Source organism: Copadichromis virginalis, linkage group LG3, assembly GCF_057382275.1.
Source record: "Copadichromis virginalis isolate Kocher_CV1m ecotype Utaka linkage group LG3, C_Virginalis_male_GT1.1, whole genome shotgun sequence".
NCBI classification, from domain to species: domain Eukaryota; kingdom Metazoa; phylum Chordata; class Actinopteri; order Cichliformes; family Cichlidae; genus Copadichromis; species Copadichromis virginalis.
In genome coordinates this window covers 27,625,510-27,641,351 of record NC_140620.1, presented here as the reverse complement: position 1 = coordinate 27,641,351, position 15,842 = coordinate 27,625,510, and the positions used below count along the sequence as shown (strand labels likewise).

Here is a 15,842-nt window from a genome sequence, read left to right as displayed (position 1 = left end):
ATACAGACTGTATATAACTCCAGCCATGTTGATGAATTGCCTATATTGGCTGGAAATATTCATTTTCAGGGAAAAGACACAGACAGACGATGCTTACAGGATGTGATGTGACAACACTAATGAAATATTGATGTGTCATATTTGTCCAAGGCGTATTTCATTGTTATGGAAAAAGAGAATATTAAAATCATGATGACCAATTGGAGTGGTGATTTCTATGACTTTGTGTATATAATTTGGAATTTTGTACAAATGTAGGCTGATAATAAATACATGACATCGTTTCATTCATTTCAAAGGTTTATTTGCATGACGCACAAACAGACACAATTGAAAGGTACAAATGTGCATGACACGAATTCAAACGTGGTGCAGATGTGTGTCACAGGTTGATCTGGCTGTAGGCTGTGGCACTTGGCCAGAGGTGGCGCTGGTTGACTCGACTCCATGTTAGTGCACAAAGTAAACTGCACGCTGTAGTTGTGAAGCAAAAACGCTGAATTCGGAGAAATAAACCGTGCGAGGGGAACGATAACGACGACAAGAGTCTCCCGATCGTTTACTCTTGCTGTCCTGTGAACAACATCGGCGTGGTGTTAATTGTTTGCTGTTTTCGCGATCGCGTCGCGCATGAGGATATCACCAGGTAAACTCGCCACATTTTTAAACATTTTGTTGTTCAACAGCATCAAGACTGACGGAGTGTGTTTGAGACAACCTCACAAGTGTCACAGATGACACATTTGGCATTTTTTTTGCTGGTTTGTCAGTAGCAGCTCCTGAAACGCAAGACTGCCACACATCTGTTCGACCAACGCCAGTTGATCTAAACGCCAGTAGATCTGGAACACCGTCCGCGGGAGCGCGCGCAGCTGCTTAAAGCTGCAGCGCCCGGATTACTTGCATTGCCAGCTACTTCCGTGCAACTGATATAACGTGGGGGGGAACCAACACATTTATGCCTTTGTTATTAGGCAAAGGTATGCATTTATGGAGCTTTAACGTTTCTTGTAACCGAATTATGACGCTTGCTTTCAGTGTGTAGCGCAGTCACGAATGACTACACGCATCACGATGGAATAATTAATGCCTACAGGTTTAGTATGTCTACTCTCGTTGTTCATATTTGTTATAAGACTGTCGAATAGTGGTTAAAACAATAAAGACCTATTGTGCCAGTATCACCATGACTCTTTCTTGTTTGTGCAGAATAACGACTGAGAACATGGCATTTTAGCGCTACCAAAAAGTGATTGTGGCCTATAACTTGTCACTGAAACAATATTTCGGCTTCAAACTTGTTGGATATATTCCAGAAGGGTTACATGTGATATATTAAATCCCAAACACTCTCCAAGAGCTGCTACCGCCCCAGCCTTCCTCTTTAGGAAGCTGGGTGACCTGTGTGATGGTCCAGTGGGTTCTTCTTGTGGAAAGTGAGCGACTCTTTCTGTTTGAATTATGAGAGCTATGAGACGTAACAGTAGGCGGAGCCTCTCCTTGTGACTAAGGAATTACTTTGGTTCTCATCCATCAGATCTTGTCTTTGTTAGAGCTGTGCGATGTGACCAAAATTTTATATTCTGATATAAGTATGTATCCCGACAATGATATAAATCACAAAAATGTAACATTTCTGTAAATTCTGTGAATCTCGGGCAACTCAACTTGCGTGAAGTGTTTCCAGCTGGAGTCGAGTGTTTTGACCGATGCACGAAGCTATACATTTTTAGACATAAGTTGAAACGGCCGCCATTTTCTTTTTCAGTATTTATTACATGGTGTGCTGCGGGGAAAAGCCTGTTCTAACGTTAATTTTTTTTAGCACCTAACGGCTCTTTTTTGCTTCTCATCCATAAACACTGCATACTCTTTCACATGATTCATTTTATTTAGAAAAATCTCAACAGGATCTTCAGCTTTATTGTGAAAGGTTTATGTGGAAAATAAACAAGCGGAGCCACGCAATCATGGGATGTTGCCAATGACAATGTATAAAAGCAGTTGCTTGTCTGTCTGTAGTGTGGTTATTTTAAATATAAGAGAAAGAGAGAACTGTAAGAAAATAATATATAGAATAGATGTCCATCAGGGACGGGAGAGGGCGGCCGATGATCTTTTGTGCTGTCTTGACCACACTCTGAAGCCTCACTCTATCTGCTTTGGTGCAGCTGCCGTACCATACCGTGATGCAGTAGTATCCTTCTATACTTAACAGGCCGAGCAGCAAAGTCAGCTTCTTTGTCACATTTCTACTTTTTGTCCTCCTCTTCTTTCGTCCTCAACAACTGTGCAGTAAAAACTTCTGAACTTGGCACAATGATGAAGGGATGAGGCTTTATTTTCAAAATGAGGTACCACTGATTCTTTGGAAATTAGTCTAATCATTTAAGACGTTACTCTCTCTCTCTCTCTCTCTCTCTCTCTCTCTCTCCAGACTGGCTCTCTGATGTACTCGCTCACTCCCAGTGAAAATCTGAACATTGTCTTCATCTAGGCCTCCAACTTTCCCTCATCCTACGCTTGTAACTAGTCCAGAATGCCGCAGCACATCTTTTAAGCGGCACCAGAAGACATGATCATATTACACCTGTCTTAGCCAACCTTCAATGGCTCCCCGTCAAATAACGTATCGTTTTTAAAATCCTTTTGTACACTTGTAAAATTTTAAATAACTTGGCGCCCAGCTACTTGATTGACCTCCTTGACCTATATACCCCTAAGAGAGCACTTAGATCCTCTAATCCAGGGCTGCCCAATCCCAGTCCTCGAGAGCTACTATCCTGCAGCTTTTAGATGCATCCCTACTCCAACACAGCTGAATCAAATGAATGGCTTGTTATCAGGCCTTTGCCAAACACGATGGCATGCTGAAGAGGTAATCAAACCATTTGATTCAGCTGTGTTGGAGTAGGGATGCATCTAAAAGCTGCAGGACGGTAGCTCTCGAGGACCGGGATTGGGCACCCCTGCTCTAATCAATCGCTCTTACAGCAACCAATGTCCCGACAGAAGACTAGGGAGGATTGTGCTGTTGCTGCAGCTAAACTTTGGAATAGCCTGCTGATTGATGTCTGTGCGTCGAAACAAATTAGACTTTAACTTCCACCCAGTTCACGCTTGTGCCCGCCACTTACCTCTAACAATTTTGTAATGATAACTGTATTTTCTTTGTTCTTCTATTGTTGTAATCCTGCAACACAGCAATTGTGTGAAGCAATTTGATGTTAAATGTGCTATAGAAATAAAATTGAAACTGAAATATATACTTTGAGACTTTGTAAGTGTTAGTGTGTCTATGTAGTCATTTCTACTGGAAGACCATATTCTGATCAGTGAATCCTAGTATCATTCTCTATAGGGCCATGTTTGTTTTCCAAACAAAAAAGAAGAAAGGTAAACTAGAACAACGATATGGAATGAGGCATGTTTATCCAAAAGGGTCAAAACATCAATTTCTGCATTTACAGTATATAAAACAACATCAGAAACAAGGTAAGTAAAGAAACTTTATTTATACATTACCTTTCGCAGGTGAAAAACTACAAAGTCCTTTACAATAGAAACAGGCAATAAAAACATAAAACAACATACTTATAACATACGGCCTAAAACTACATGGCCTATGACTCCAAGAACACCGTCCCCAATGTTAAACATTGAGGTGGAAACATTGTGCTTTGGGGGTGTTTTTCTGCCAGGGGGACAGGACAACTGCACCGCATTGAAGAGAGGATGGAAAAGGCCATGTACTGTCAAATCTTGGTTGAGAACCTCCTTCTCTCAGCTAGGGCATTGAGAATGGGTCGTTAGTGGGTATTCCAGCATGACAGTGATCCAAGACACATGGTCAAGGCTACAAAGGATTGGCTCAGCGACCTTAATCCCATAGAAAAATCTGTGGAAGGAGCTGAAGGTTCGAGATGCCATGAAACATTTATTACTCAGAGGATCTGCAACGAGGAGTGAGACAAAATCCCCACTGAGATATGTGCAAAACTCGTAGACAACTAAAAGACACATCAGACCTCTGTGATTGGAAACAAAGGTTTTGCCACCAAGCAAAGGTTTCAAAAGTTTTGCAAAGGGACCAAATATTTATTTCACTAAATAACGTGCAAATTGATCTATAACTTTTTTTGCATTTTTCGGTGTTGTTGTTCTATCACTGTTCAAATAAACTTACCATTAAATTTATAGACTGATAATTCCTTTGTTAGTGGGCAGACTATAAAGATTTCAGCAGAGGTTCAAAAGGTTTTTTTCCCTGACTATATAATAATGAGGTAATAAACTGCCCTATTCTGGGAAGCATATTCAAGAGCTGATTAATTTTGACATCAGCAATTCTGAGTTTTCAGTTTCAGTGCATAACAAAAAAAAAAAAAAAAAAACAGCAGAACCTCCATCTGTCAAAAAGAAGTATGACGAATCACAACCCATTTTCTGAGGAAGACACTTTAAACAGCATGAATTTTCATGTGAATCTTTACATGGTCAAGCCGCCTATATCTTTTCCCACAGTTGCTACAGGAATACGGTTTCTCACCTGTGTGAATTCTTACATGACGTTGCAATGAAGAGTTTAGTTTGAATCTTTTTCCACAGGTCCTGCAAAGATGTGGTTTCTCACCTGTGTGAATTCTTACATGACGTTGCAATGTAGAGTTTAGTTTGAATCTTTTTCCACAGGTCCTGCAAAGATGTGGCTTCTCATCTGAGTGAATTTTTACATGATCACTCAAATGTGACTTCTGAAAGAATCTTTTCCCACAGGTGTTACAGGAATGTGGTCTCTCACCTGTGTGACGTCTCTTATGGCTAATCAATTTGGATTTCTTTTGACAAAGCTTTCCACATATGTCACATATCAGATGCTTATGCCTGTTCTGAGGTTTACTCTGACTCTCTGACACAGAAGTGTTGTTTACTCTCTGACTGTGACTTCTCTTTCTGTCATATCTATTCTTTTTCAGCTCTGCATTTCTAGCTGATCCTGAGTCCACACGCTGGCTTTCGTCATGATCTCGGCTCTCTGCTTCAGGAGAGATGTGAGAAATGAACTGCTCACTGTTTGGTTCTGGTTCACTGTAGTCACTTTCCCCATAAGTCGGAGTCTCCATGAAAGTATCAGCCTCCTGCTTCAGTCCAAGCTGCTCTCCCTCCTGACTGCTGCACAGTTCCTCCTGTTCCTCTTTAATCTGTGGAGGCTCTGGGTCCTCCTGGTCCAGACTGGAATTCCTTTCTTTATTACAGACCTGCTTCTCTCTGGTGACCATCTCCTCATCATGGACACTCTGCTGGTGAAGGTCTGAAGAGAAATAGGGAATAAATTAACTAATAACAAACATTTGAGAAAATGTATTCTGATCTGAATCATTAGCAGCTCTCTACGTAGTGACCATGTAACAGTGAAATTTAAAGAGTACAAAATGACAAATTATTTGGGCACTGATGCAAATGACTTATTTCTTATTAATAAAGATCAGTTAAATGTGTGGATGTCTATAAATGTGTGAAATGTAGTGATGTTGGTGTGTTTTTTGGTAAATGAAAGTGGATTTCTCAGTTTAAGTGTTACACATTTGTGCTGCTTCAGAAACTTTTCTTTGTGCTCGCAGTGTCAAAGCTTTGTTACTGAGTGTTATAGTTTTAATGTGGCTTTTTTCTTAATCCAGTATAAGTAAGCAGGAGTTTCTTAGCATTTCAGTGTCTCACTCATTTGGGGGGGAAAGTAAACCAATGAACCAATCAGAAACAAATAACAACTTGAGTAGTTTTTCTACAGTGGAAATTGTAATGTCCTATTAGACAGATTACAAAATTCACTTTATCTCCTAGGAACAAGGCTGGCAACTCCTCCCCCTTTTGTGAGTGTGGACGCTTCATCTCTTTGCTCTTTAAATGCTTTGCTTCTTTTATTGATTTTTATGCTGATTTTTTCCCTTTTTTCTGTATGAGCTTACCTGCGATAGCTTCTGGACACTTATAGATCATTAGGACTAAAGTGTTCTTAACAGAAACAGCAAATTTTATAGTTACCTTATCCTCAGCGCTCTGTGTGTCTGTGGCCTAGACACAGCTGAAGCCTGATTACAGCGTCTGGGCACCGAACAGCCTCAATAGCCTGGAAAGGTGCTAACCGCTAGGCTAACTAGCAACAAGATGCCTCCCCTCTCCACAGATGACTACCACAGCCTCATGCAGAAGATTGCAGTACTGGAGACAAAAAATCATCGCTTAGAAGTAAACGTGGAGGTAAATGGACTGTGTGGAAATGAAACAACCTTGCCTTTGATTCAAAACAATGGCGATGAGCAAGCTAGTACACAGCTAAGGAGCACAGATAACATGACCAAGAAAGTAGACTCCGTGCATTATTATAAATCCTCAAGTGATAATCCCCCCTTGGACTGTCTTGGTGCAAAACCAAGACATAAATCATGTCCCCTGGAAGGGGGAGGACGTATCACAGGCAAAGCACAGCGAGCTGAAATCTCTGAAACCGACTGGCCTTCACTTCCTACGAGACAGAGAAGCTCTTCTACCCCTGTATACGGGAGGAAACAGGACTGGACAACCGTGAATAGGAAGGTTAACAACAAACCTCCAAAACAACTGAATGTGAAACTGCAGAACAGATTTGTATAGTATAGTATAGTGACAAAGTTGCTAAGTTGGCAACACTGACAAACACTAAGGGATAGCAGCACCCCTTTATGAAATGCAAAACACCATGATGCTGTGTGCAGTCCCACAATGACCAATTCATGGGACTGTCCTATTTAATCTGCATATGCTGTCTCTTCATGACATCTTTTAGGAGTTAGCTGTGATAAGCCATCTATCAAATATGTAAATGATACCCAGATTCATTTCTGTGCTCTCATTATGTTTGTGCCTTGGAAAAGTGGATGTCTGGACACAACTAAAACTTAATTCCATTCATCCTCCTTCAATTAAACAGAAAAAAAGACAAATCCATTTAGTTTACATCTTCAGACTTCAGACACTGAAGACCTGTGTAAAAAATTACAGAGCCTATCCAGGAAAACAATGTCGTAACCAGAAACTGCTCTAACCCTAGGCCGTAACCTTCCTACGCCTAACTACACATCATATCAATGCAGCCTTCAACATCTTGAATGGCATGGAAGGTTGAAAGGAGCTTCCAATTACAAAGTAAATCGGGGCGTAGATTTCTTACAAAGGTTTAAATCAAGCTTTACTTTCAATGGCCATATTAAAGCAACACCTCTGAAAGATTGAAGATTGTATGTGGCGTTCCTCAAGGTTCTATTTTGGGACCTAAACTTTTTAATTTATATATCAATGATATCTGTGACGTATCAAAAAGGTTACATTTCGTTTTAATTGCAGATGATACAAATTTTTATTGCTCAAGAGAGAATTTGAAAGATTTGGTTAAAATTATGGTTTCTGAGATGGTAATATTTAAAAATGGTTTGATGTAAATAAATTATCTTTGAATCTGACAAAAACAAAATTTGTGATATTTGGTAATGGTGTAAAGGAGGAATAAGTTATTATGTCTACTATTGGAGAATTGATTGAAAGAGTTACTGAATTTTGCTTTTTCGGTGTAATAGTATATGAAAATTTAACTTGGAAATCTCATATTGAGTATATTAGAAAGAAAATTGTCAAAAACATTTATATTTTGGGAAATGTTAGAGATTTATTAGACTACAAGTCAATGTGAATCTTATACTTTACATTGTTTTTCTCATACCCCAGTTATTGTATGGAAGCTTGAATACCATAAACCTTCTATACTTATTACAGAAGAAAGTGATACGAATGATTCATAATGTTAAATATAGAGAACATACAAATAAATTGTTTATAAAATTGCAAACTATTGAAATTACAAGATTTAGTGAAACTACGGACACTATGTTTAAGGCTAAAAATAATACTTTGCCTTTCAAGTTACAAAATTTAATTTCAATGTGTTTGGGAGGTGAAGACAGCAGAAGAAAATATAATTTTAAGCATCAGCTAGCTAGGACTACACAAAGATTAATGAGTCAACGGTTAGGGGTATACGACTGTGCTGAACTCTCTTCATTATAATCTAAAGAGTTGTACAAATTTACATTGTTTTAAAAAGTGTTACATGTTTAAAACGATAAATCAATATGAAGAATATGAAAGAAATTGGAGTTCATAGAAGGGGATTTTTTTTCTCCCTCTTTCTTTCTCCTTATTTTATTCTATTTACTTTTTTTCTTCTCCTTGTTATTATGTGATGTGGTATATTGCTGATTGTAAATGTGTTGTTTGGTCTGTGTTAGGATTTGGAGATAAATGCTAGTGTGTTCCCTGGTTTATGGTGCCCACTTATATTAGTTGAATCGCAGATAGAGGGCGGGGTTTAATAAGAATATTTTCTTCTTCCTGCTCCTTTTCACGCATGGTTGGAGTGCTATATCACGGGAAAGCATGGTTTGTGTGTATGAAAGGATAAAACTGTTGAAACTGTTGAACCAAGTGTGAAATAAATAAATAAATAAATGAAGGCTGAATTAAATCCAAACCATTAAATTATTTATGGCAATATTAAACAAATACATAGGAATGCTTTCTTACATTTGCATAGTAACTCAAAAAATACCAATATCCTCTCTAGAAAAGCTAGTTCATGCATTTATTACTTCTAGTTTGGACTACTGTAAATTGATATTACTGGGATGTCCTAAAACTCCATGTAAGGCTTTGAGTTGATCCAAAGTGCTGCAGCAAGTGTACTGAAAGGAACTAGAAAGAGAGAGCATATTTCTACTATATCGGGGTCTCTTCATTAGCGTTCTGTTAAATCCTGCTTTTCACACACAAGTTCTTGAATAATCAGGCTCCATCTTATCTTAATGAGCTTATAGTACCATATCACTCCATTAAAACACTTTGTCTTCAGGCTGCAGATTTACTGGTGTTTTCTAGAATATTTGGCTAGAGGAGACAGACAACCTCTTTACTTTTAAGAAAGCATACAGTTAGGGCTGGATCAGGTAACCCTGAATCCTCCCATAGTTATGCTGCAATAGGTGTAGACTGCTGTGGGATTCCCATGATACACTCAGTATTTCTTCTTCAGTCACCTTTCTCACTCATTATGTGTTAATAGACCTCTCTGCATTGAATCATTACAAATTATTAATCTCTGGCTCTCTTTAACAGCATCTCTTTGTCCTTTCCTCCTGCCCTCACCCCCACCGGTCAGGGCAGATATCTGCCCTGCTGTGAACCTGTTTCTTCCTGTTAAAAGGGAGTTTTCCCTTCTTACTGTAGGAGTGCATTGAAGCAACTGTTGTTAGGATTGTGCTCTGTATGAATAACACAAATTTGAATTGAATAGAAATTAGAAATGTAGCTAAACTGAGAGATCCATTTATTTATTTCTTGAGGAGATGGCTACTGCAGCTGTCTTTTTATTGACTTTCCTAAAAGACACGACAGCTGTTTGTATAGTGGTCGCTACATTTGACAGCTATTCAAAGGTTTTTTCTTGTATTTCTGTCAGTGTTGATGGTGTACTTGCACATGAACCACTACACTGATGTGTCACTCCATGCCCTGCCACCCACTGGCTGACCAGTTATATTTGTTACATATATTCTTATATTATTATAAAATATAATTGAAATATATGAAAAAGTATTTTTGTTATGTTATCGTTTTTACACAGTGTTTATTATTCATTAATTTGTCAAAACCTATATTGTCCACCTAAGTGGACATGTAAAAAACTCTGTGAAAAGTACATGTTTAAAAAAATGAAGTTCAAAAAATTATTTTTTTTCCCATGTTTAAAGATGAATAAAAATACGAAAAAAAATCCAGATTGAGGTTGTCATCATTCATGTATGAAAGGGTTAAAGGGTCACATGATCTTATTTCAAAAAAGTATAAGCTAGCAACCATTATTGTAAGCTAATGTTTTAATCACCCCATCTTAGCTTTCTGATACTTAAAAAAAACTATGTGGAAACATCTAGACTTATTTGCATTCAGACAGCTTTTTAATCTCCACTTTAAAGGCTGTAGGTTGAAGCCATTGCTTTAACACTCTGTATAATCTTAAAATGTATTGTTTTATCTTTAAGGCTCATATACCCTGATTTCTTTATATTACATAATTACCTCATGATTTGTATCACACATTTATGTTTTATCTTTTATTCTACAAATATGTATTGGAAGTGGACTGCACATTGACACTAGCAGAAACAGACAGAAGTGTTCTGAGGAATTTGATGGGGCAGGTCTCTCTGGACTAGTGATGTCACCAGAAGGTACAAAGCTTTAAGGCTCACTCTGCTAGAGGTAAACAGCGCTATAAAATTTGGTGTTAGGCAATGCTCTCTTTGCCCTCATTCTCTAATTCTGCAGGCCTTCTCCATGAGTCATATTTAGTTTTATTATGACCATCACAGTTTTACATACCTATTCTGTGTGACTGCATCTCAGGTTTCCAGACCATCTCCAGCAGCCTGAGCTGCTCTTCATCAGTCCAGACAATAATGTCTTCAGCCTCCTGCTTCAGTCCAAGCTGCTCTCCCTCCTGACTGCTGCACAGTTCCTCCTGTTCCTCTTTAATCTGTGGAGGCTCTGGGTCCTCCTGGTCCAGACTGGAGTTCGTCTCCTGATTACAGACCTGCTGCTCACCCAGACTCTCCTCTTCCTCACAGTCATGTTGTTTTGTGAGGTTTTGAGGAAAAACAGAGTGACAAGATTCTCTTGTTATATTTGTAATGAAAATGTTGCATTTTGGTGTTATTCTTGTATGTTCCCTGTAGATCTTCATCACCAGGTCATGTGATAATGTCCTGATCAGAGCAGGCGTTCTTTAGTTGGTCCATTTTATGATGAAGAAGACAGAAAGAAGGTGCATCAAACAGTTCTTTTTATGGGAGCAAACACAGAGCCTCAAGCAGAAATACTGTCTCAACAGGGAAAGTTAATAACCACTGTCACAACAGAGCTCAACACTGAAGCTCACAAAGTAAAAATGCCATTCTGGGATTTTGATTATGACACTGTGAAACGATGGTATGAGCTCCTGTAGAAACCAAATGTCTGTATGATATCAAGCTTGTTATAACAAAAGAGACTTTTCTTCAAAGAACTACTCCACCCACAATCCTAAACTGAAAAAGGCAATGTCTGAGATTGGTGGAGTTCACTGTTATTATGCAAATGCTCAAATTTGCAAACTAGAGATGCACCAATTGAGTAGCTCGCCGGCCCATTTCACACACATATGTTATCGTAATGGAGCAGCATGATAAGACTGACTGAGTCTATCAACATCACTAACATGTGTCATTAAAACGTTTACCTCTCTCTTATAAAGTCTCTGCTGTTACTAGGACCTAACCTATCAGTGACCATGAACCTGCACCAGTGCAACATAGTCCATCACTGGACACTGAACCACAGCACTGATAAATAGTTTTCACACTGTCTCATTAAGACTGTGTGTGCTCTTCCTCAACTATCACAGTTTGCTCCTGTGAATTCATCACCAAAGTAACAGCTTCCTGCTCTCAGCTAACATCAGCTTAGAGAAATCCTGGAGATGCTGATAAACTTTCAGATTTATCACCAATCAACCAAACACTGAAGAATCTGAGCTTGAACAGCACAGAGTTAAAAACATGTCCATACCTATGATGTGTGAGTTTCTGTCGGGTGTCCGGCTGATATCCAGCAGTCTGTGCTGACGGTTGATCTCCTCCTCATACTGGACGATGGTTTTTTGAACCTCTGAGAAGATTTCTTCACAAACAGCAGTTAGTCTCTCCTTGATGAACTCTCTCAGATACTGAGCTGAACTCATTGCTGCTGAGGCTGGGGCTGGGCGGATCGATACAAATGATACAGACATATTGGTATAAGACCCACACTAACGTGAAGGGATCAATACTTTAGTTTGTGTTTCTCACAAATACGGGCCATTCAAGTCTGTCAGGTTTATATTGTTGATTGTCATTTATGCTTAGAAAAATAAAACCATATATGCTTAGAGGTGAATAATTGATTGTGTAGTGATAGGATGTGTGATCCTTAGTAGTTTGCAAAGACTGTGTGTCTTCCAGAGTGTTCTGGCATTCACACTCAGATCCTGGAGTCACAAGAAGAGCTCGTACCTTCTTTTATTGTTTTATGGTATAGCAAACACAAGTACATCTGTTTTAGTCTAGGTGCCTTTTGTTTAGATGAACTGCTGGACTGCAGGTTTAGGGAAGTCGTTCACAGGGTCACATCTTGATTTAGCTAGTAGGCCATCACTGTTTCCCTCATCAGATCGGTTGGTTTTTGAGCTGTTCTTTACTCAAGTGAACTGGCTTCACGCTTCTAAATAAATTACAGTACAATGTTTCTAAATCTCACTGCAACTGCTGCGTCACAATAATCTGTCCTGCTTCATAAATCTGTCCCATAGCTTATATAGTAACACATATCTTATTTTCCTATATCTACTTGTTGTAATTCAGTGGAACTTATTTCCTTCATCCATCAATTACCCCAGCTGAAGTAAAAATATTAATAACAATAACAATGAGCTGATTCCACATGATGTTTGTCATGTTTTCCTGTCTATGCTGAGCTCGTTATCACTTCAGCCACTTTATCACCATCTTGTCACTTTTTCCACCACATTGTCATTCTACCTACTGCTTGAACACTTTGCCCAAACTGCACCTCCTTTCCATTTACTAGACTCAGTCGTGTGTCTTTACCTTGCTGAACCATATCCCTACAAACACTCATCAGAGAGCCGTTCCTCAGTATTATATCACTCTTAACCTCCCTGCATGCTTATTTATCGCCGTTGTAGCTGAAACTGGTTCCACTCACCGAGCCGAAGACTTTTTCTTCTGGAGACAGTTTTTTAACCTCGACTTAAATCCGTCCTCGTGTCTCGTTGTCACGGTTACATTGCGCTCACTGTCCGTTTCATCCACATTACAGATTTACTTTCACTGTTTTGTTTTTTTTTGTATTTTCCCCTCTTGTTTGACCTTTTTTTCACCCCCGCTCTTCTCTCCCGCCATCGACTTCTGTTCTTATTTCACTTCCTGAAACATCACGTCGCTCTGCTGTTTCCGGTCCCTTCGCAGACCTGCCGGTCAAACCTCTCGTGGACCCTCCCCCCTCCTCTGTTTTTGTGTGTGTGTGTGTGTGTGTGTGTGTGTGTGTGTGTGTGTGTGTGTGTGTGTGTGTGTGTGTGTGTGTGTGTGTGTGTGTGTGCTCCTCCTTACCTCTCTGACCTGTTAAGCACTACCTCTTCTGCCCGTTCACTTCGATCTTCTTTTTCTATCCAGCTTTCTGTGTCTTCTTATGGCCTCACCACCACGGGAAGCAGAGCTTTTAGTTGCTCTGCTCCCAGGCTGTGGAACTCTCTGCCCCCAGATATAAGAAACATTGGTTTGCTCCCCCAGTTTAAATCAAGACTCAAAACCCATCTGTTCAAATCTGCATATTCACTGTGAACCCACTGTTTGTTCATTTTATCTTGTGCTTTTGTGTTTATTGCTCTTCTTTTGTCAACGTTGTGTTATGTGTTTTATTCTAGCATTATTATCATCATCATCATCATCATCATCATCATCATCAACAACAACAACAACAACAACAATAATAATAAACTGTATTATTTATTTGATTGTTTGCTATGAGCTAACGCTAGTCCACACTCCAAGCCACTTGGTGGCGGTAATGCGCCACGTCGTTGTTTGCTAACCGCTAAGAAACGACGACGACGACGACGAAGTTAAACGAGGCGAAAACCACAATAAGAGCAAAATGAAATCTGTAATGTGGAGAAAATGGACAGTGTAACCGTGACAACGAGACACGAAGAGGGATGTAAAGTATAAAAAAATGGCCCAAGAAGAAAAACTCTTCGGCTCGGTGAGTGGAACCAGATTTAGCAACAACAGCGATAAATACGCCTGTAGGGAGATGAAGAGTGCTAAAATACTGAGAAACGGCTCTCTGATGAGTGTTTGTAGAGATGTGTTTCAACAAGATAAAGACACACGACTCAGTCAAATAAGCGTTAATGGACTCCACAGTCTGCTGCCTGACAACAAAAGAGCGTCTGTGGGGTTTTATCCGGAGTACCTGAAATAGAAAAAAGAAAACAGAAACGGGGACAAAAGTTCTGTTTTAAAATGCATATTATAGCGAGAAATGTGACGGCTTGTCTGTTGTTATTATGTTTGATGAGCCAAGTAAGATGTAGATGTGGATAAATTAGCTATGAGATTAGGCCTCCCCCCACCACGGAGATGCTGTAAGTATCAAAGCAGCTCAGATTACTTGTTTCTTTCTTATTAAAGAGAATGACAAAAGTTTCACTGTGAGGACGTGATTTAAAGATGAAAAATGTCTAAATTGCACATATCATGTCCTGAGTAAAGGACTGGCAGTTTTATGTTGGGGTGTCTGTTGATTCTCACTTGTCTTGGAAACATTGGTTAGGAAAACAATCAAATCAGTAAAACACATATTACTGGATGCAACAGTTTGCTAGAATTGGAAGGAATTTGTCAGGCCAATTGTGTAATTGATTGATTCAAAGATTTTCTTTTTTCCTTTTCACTGCTTTACCCTTGTCTGCACAGGTGATGAAAATGGATCTGTGTTTGCCAAATGCCATTAAGATCTGAAGAAGAAGAGAGGTGCTGTTTGATGAAGCGGACTTAAGTTAAAGGAGAGACACAAACTAAAGTATTGATACCATCACGTTAATGTGGATCTGATACCATCGTCTGTATCACTTCTATCATTCTGACATGCAGTCAACATGTGGTGATGTGTAAGAGCTGACAGGCTCCATTCACATTTTGAGATCAGAGCTCAGACTAGTTTCAGTTATAAGGAAGAGAAACTCACACAGTCACTGACACTGAGAGGAGAAATGGCACAGAAAGGAGTTCAGCTGGACCGAGAAACCTTCTCTTGTTCCATCTGTTTGGATCTACTGATAAATCCGGTGACTATTCCCTGTGGACACAGCTACTGCAGGAACTGTATTAAAACCCACTTTGATGAAGAGGACAGGAAGGGAATCCACAGCTGCCCTCAGTGCAGGAAGACTTTCACACCGAGGCCTGTCCTGGAGAAAAACACCATGTTAGCAGCTTTAGTGGAGCAGCTGAAGAAGAGTGGACTCCAAGCTGCTCCAGCTGATCACTGCTATGCTGGACCTGAAGATGTGGCCTGTGATGTCTGCACTGGGAGGAAGCTGAAAGCCATCAAGTCCTGTTTAGTCTGTCTGGCCTCTTACTGTGAGAAACACCTCCAACCTCACTATGATGCAGCTCCGTTAAAGAAACACAAGCTGGTGGCCCCCTCCAAGAAGCTCCAGGAGAACATCTGCTCTCGTCATGATGAGGTGATGAAGATTTTCTGTCGTACTGATCAGCAGAATATCTGTTATCTCTGCACGATGGATGAACATAAAGGCCATGAAACAGTCCCAGCTGCAGCAGAAAGGACTGAGAAGCAGAAGGAGCTCGAGGTGAGACGACTAAACATCCAGCAGAGAATCCAGGAGCGAGAGAAAGATGTGAAGCTGCTTCAACAGGAGGTGGAGGCCATCAATGGCTCTGCTGATAAAGCAGTGGAGGACAGTGAGAAGATGTTCACTGAGCTGATCCGTCTCATCCAGAAAAGAAGATCCAATATGAAGAAGAAGGTCAGATCCCAGCAGGAAACTGAAGTGAGTCGAGTCAAAGAGCTTCAGGAGAAGCTGGAGCAGGAGATCGCTGAGCTGAAGAGGAAAGACGGCGAGCTGGAGCAGCTCT

General features: G+C 39.8%; 2 protein-coding genes across 3 annotated transcripts in view; one reads left to right on the top strand and one right to left on the bottom strand.

The window, feature by feature from the left end:
- Positions 1–3,496: 3,496 nt before the first annotated feature.
- On the bottom strand, positions 3,497–13,254 carry LOC146713853 (uncharacterized). 2 transcript variants are annotated; one of them, XM_085450498.1, is made up of 4 exons: positions 12,886–13,254; positions 11,692–11,874; positions 10,468–10,701; positions 3,497–5,311 (listed from the first exon to the last, which is right to left on the bottom strand). In XM_085450498.1, exons 2-4 carry the CDS (start codon positions 11,861–11,863, stop codon positions 4,461–4,463), a joined length of 1,257 nt encoding a protein of 418 aa, XP_085306624.1. In that variant the 5' UTR covers positions 11,864–11,874; positions 12,886–13,254; the 3' UTR covers positions 3,497–4,460. The 2 variants fall into 2 exon arrangements, with proteins under 2 accessions (XP_085306624.1, XP_085306623.1); XM_085450497.1 differs by having other exon boundaries at positions 11,692–11,880; positions 12,886–13,253.
- A 487-nt stretch (positions 13,255–13,741) lies between these two features.
- The window catches only part of LOC146713852 (tripartite motif-containing protein 16-like), a 3,468-nt gene continuing 1,367 nt past the window's right edge, over positions 13,742–15,842 (top strand). Inside the window, exons 1-2 of the mRNA XM_085450466.1 lie at positions 13,742–13,941; positions 14,658–15,842. The exon at positions 14,658–15,842 is cut by the window's right edge and continues 1,367 nt beyond it. Of these exons, the coding sequence (XP_085306592.1) occupies positions 14,954–15,842 (889 nt within the window). The 5' untranslated portion in view covers positions 13,742–13,941; positions 14,658–14,953. The remainder of the gene's footprint in view (positions 13,942–14,657) is intronic.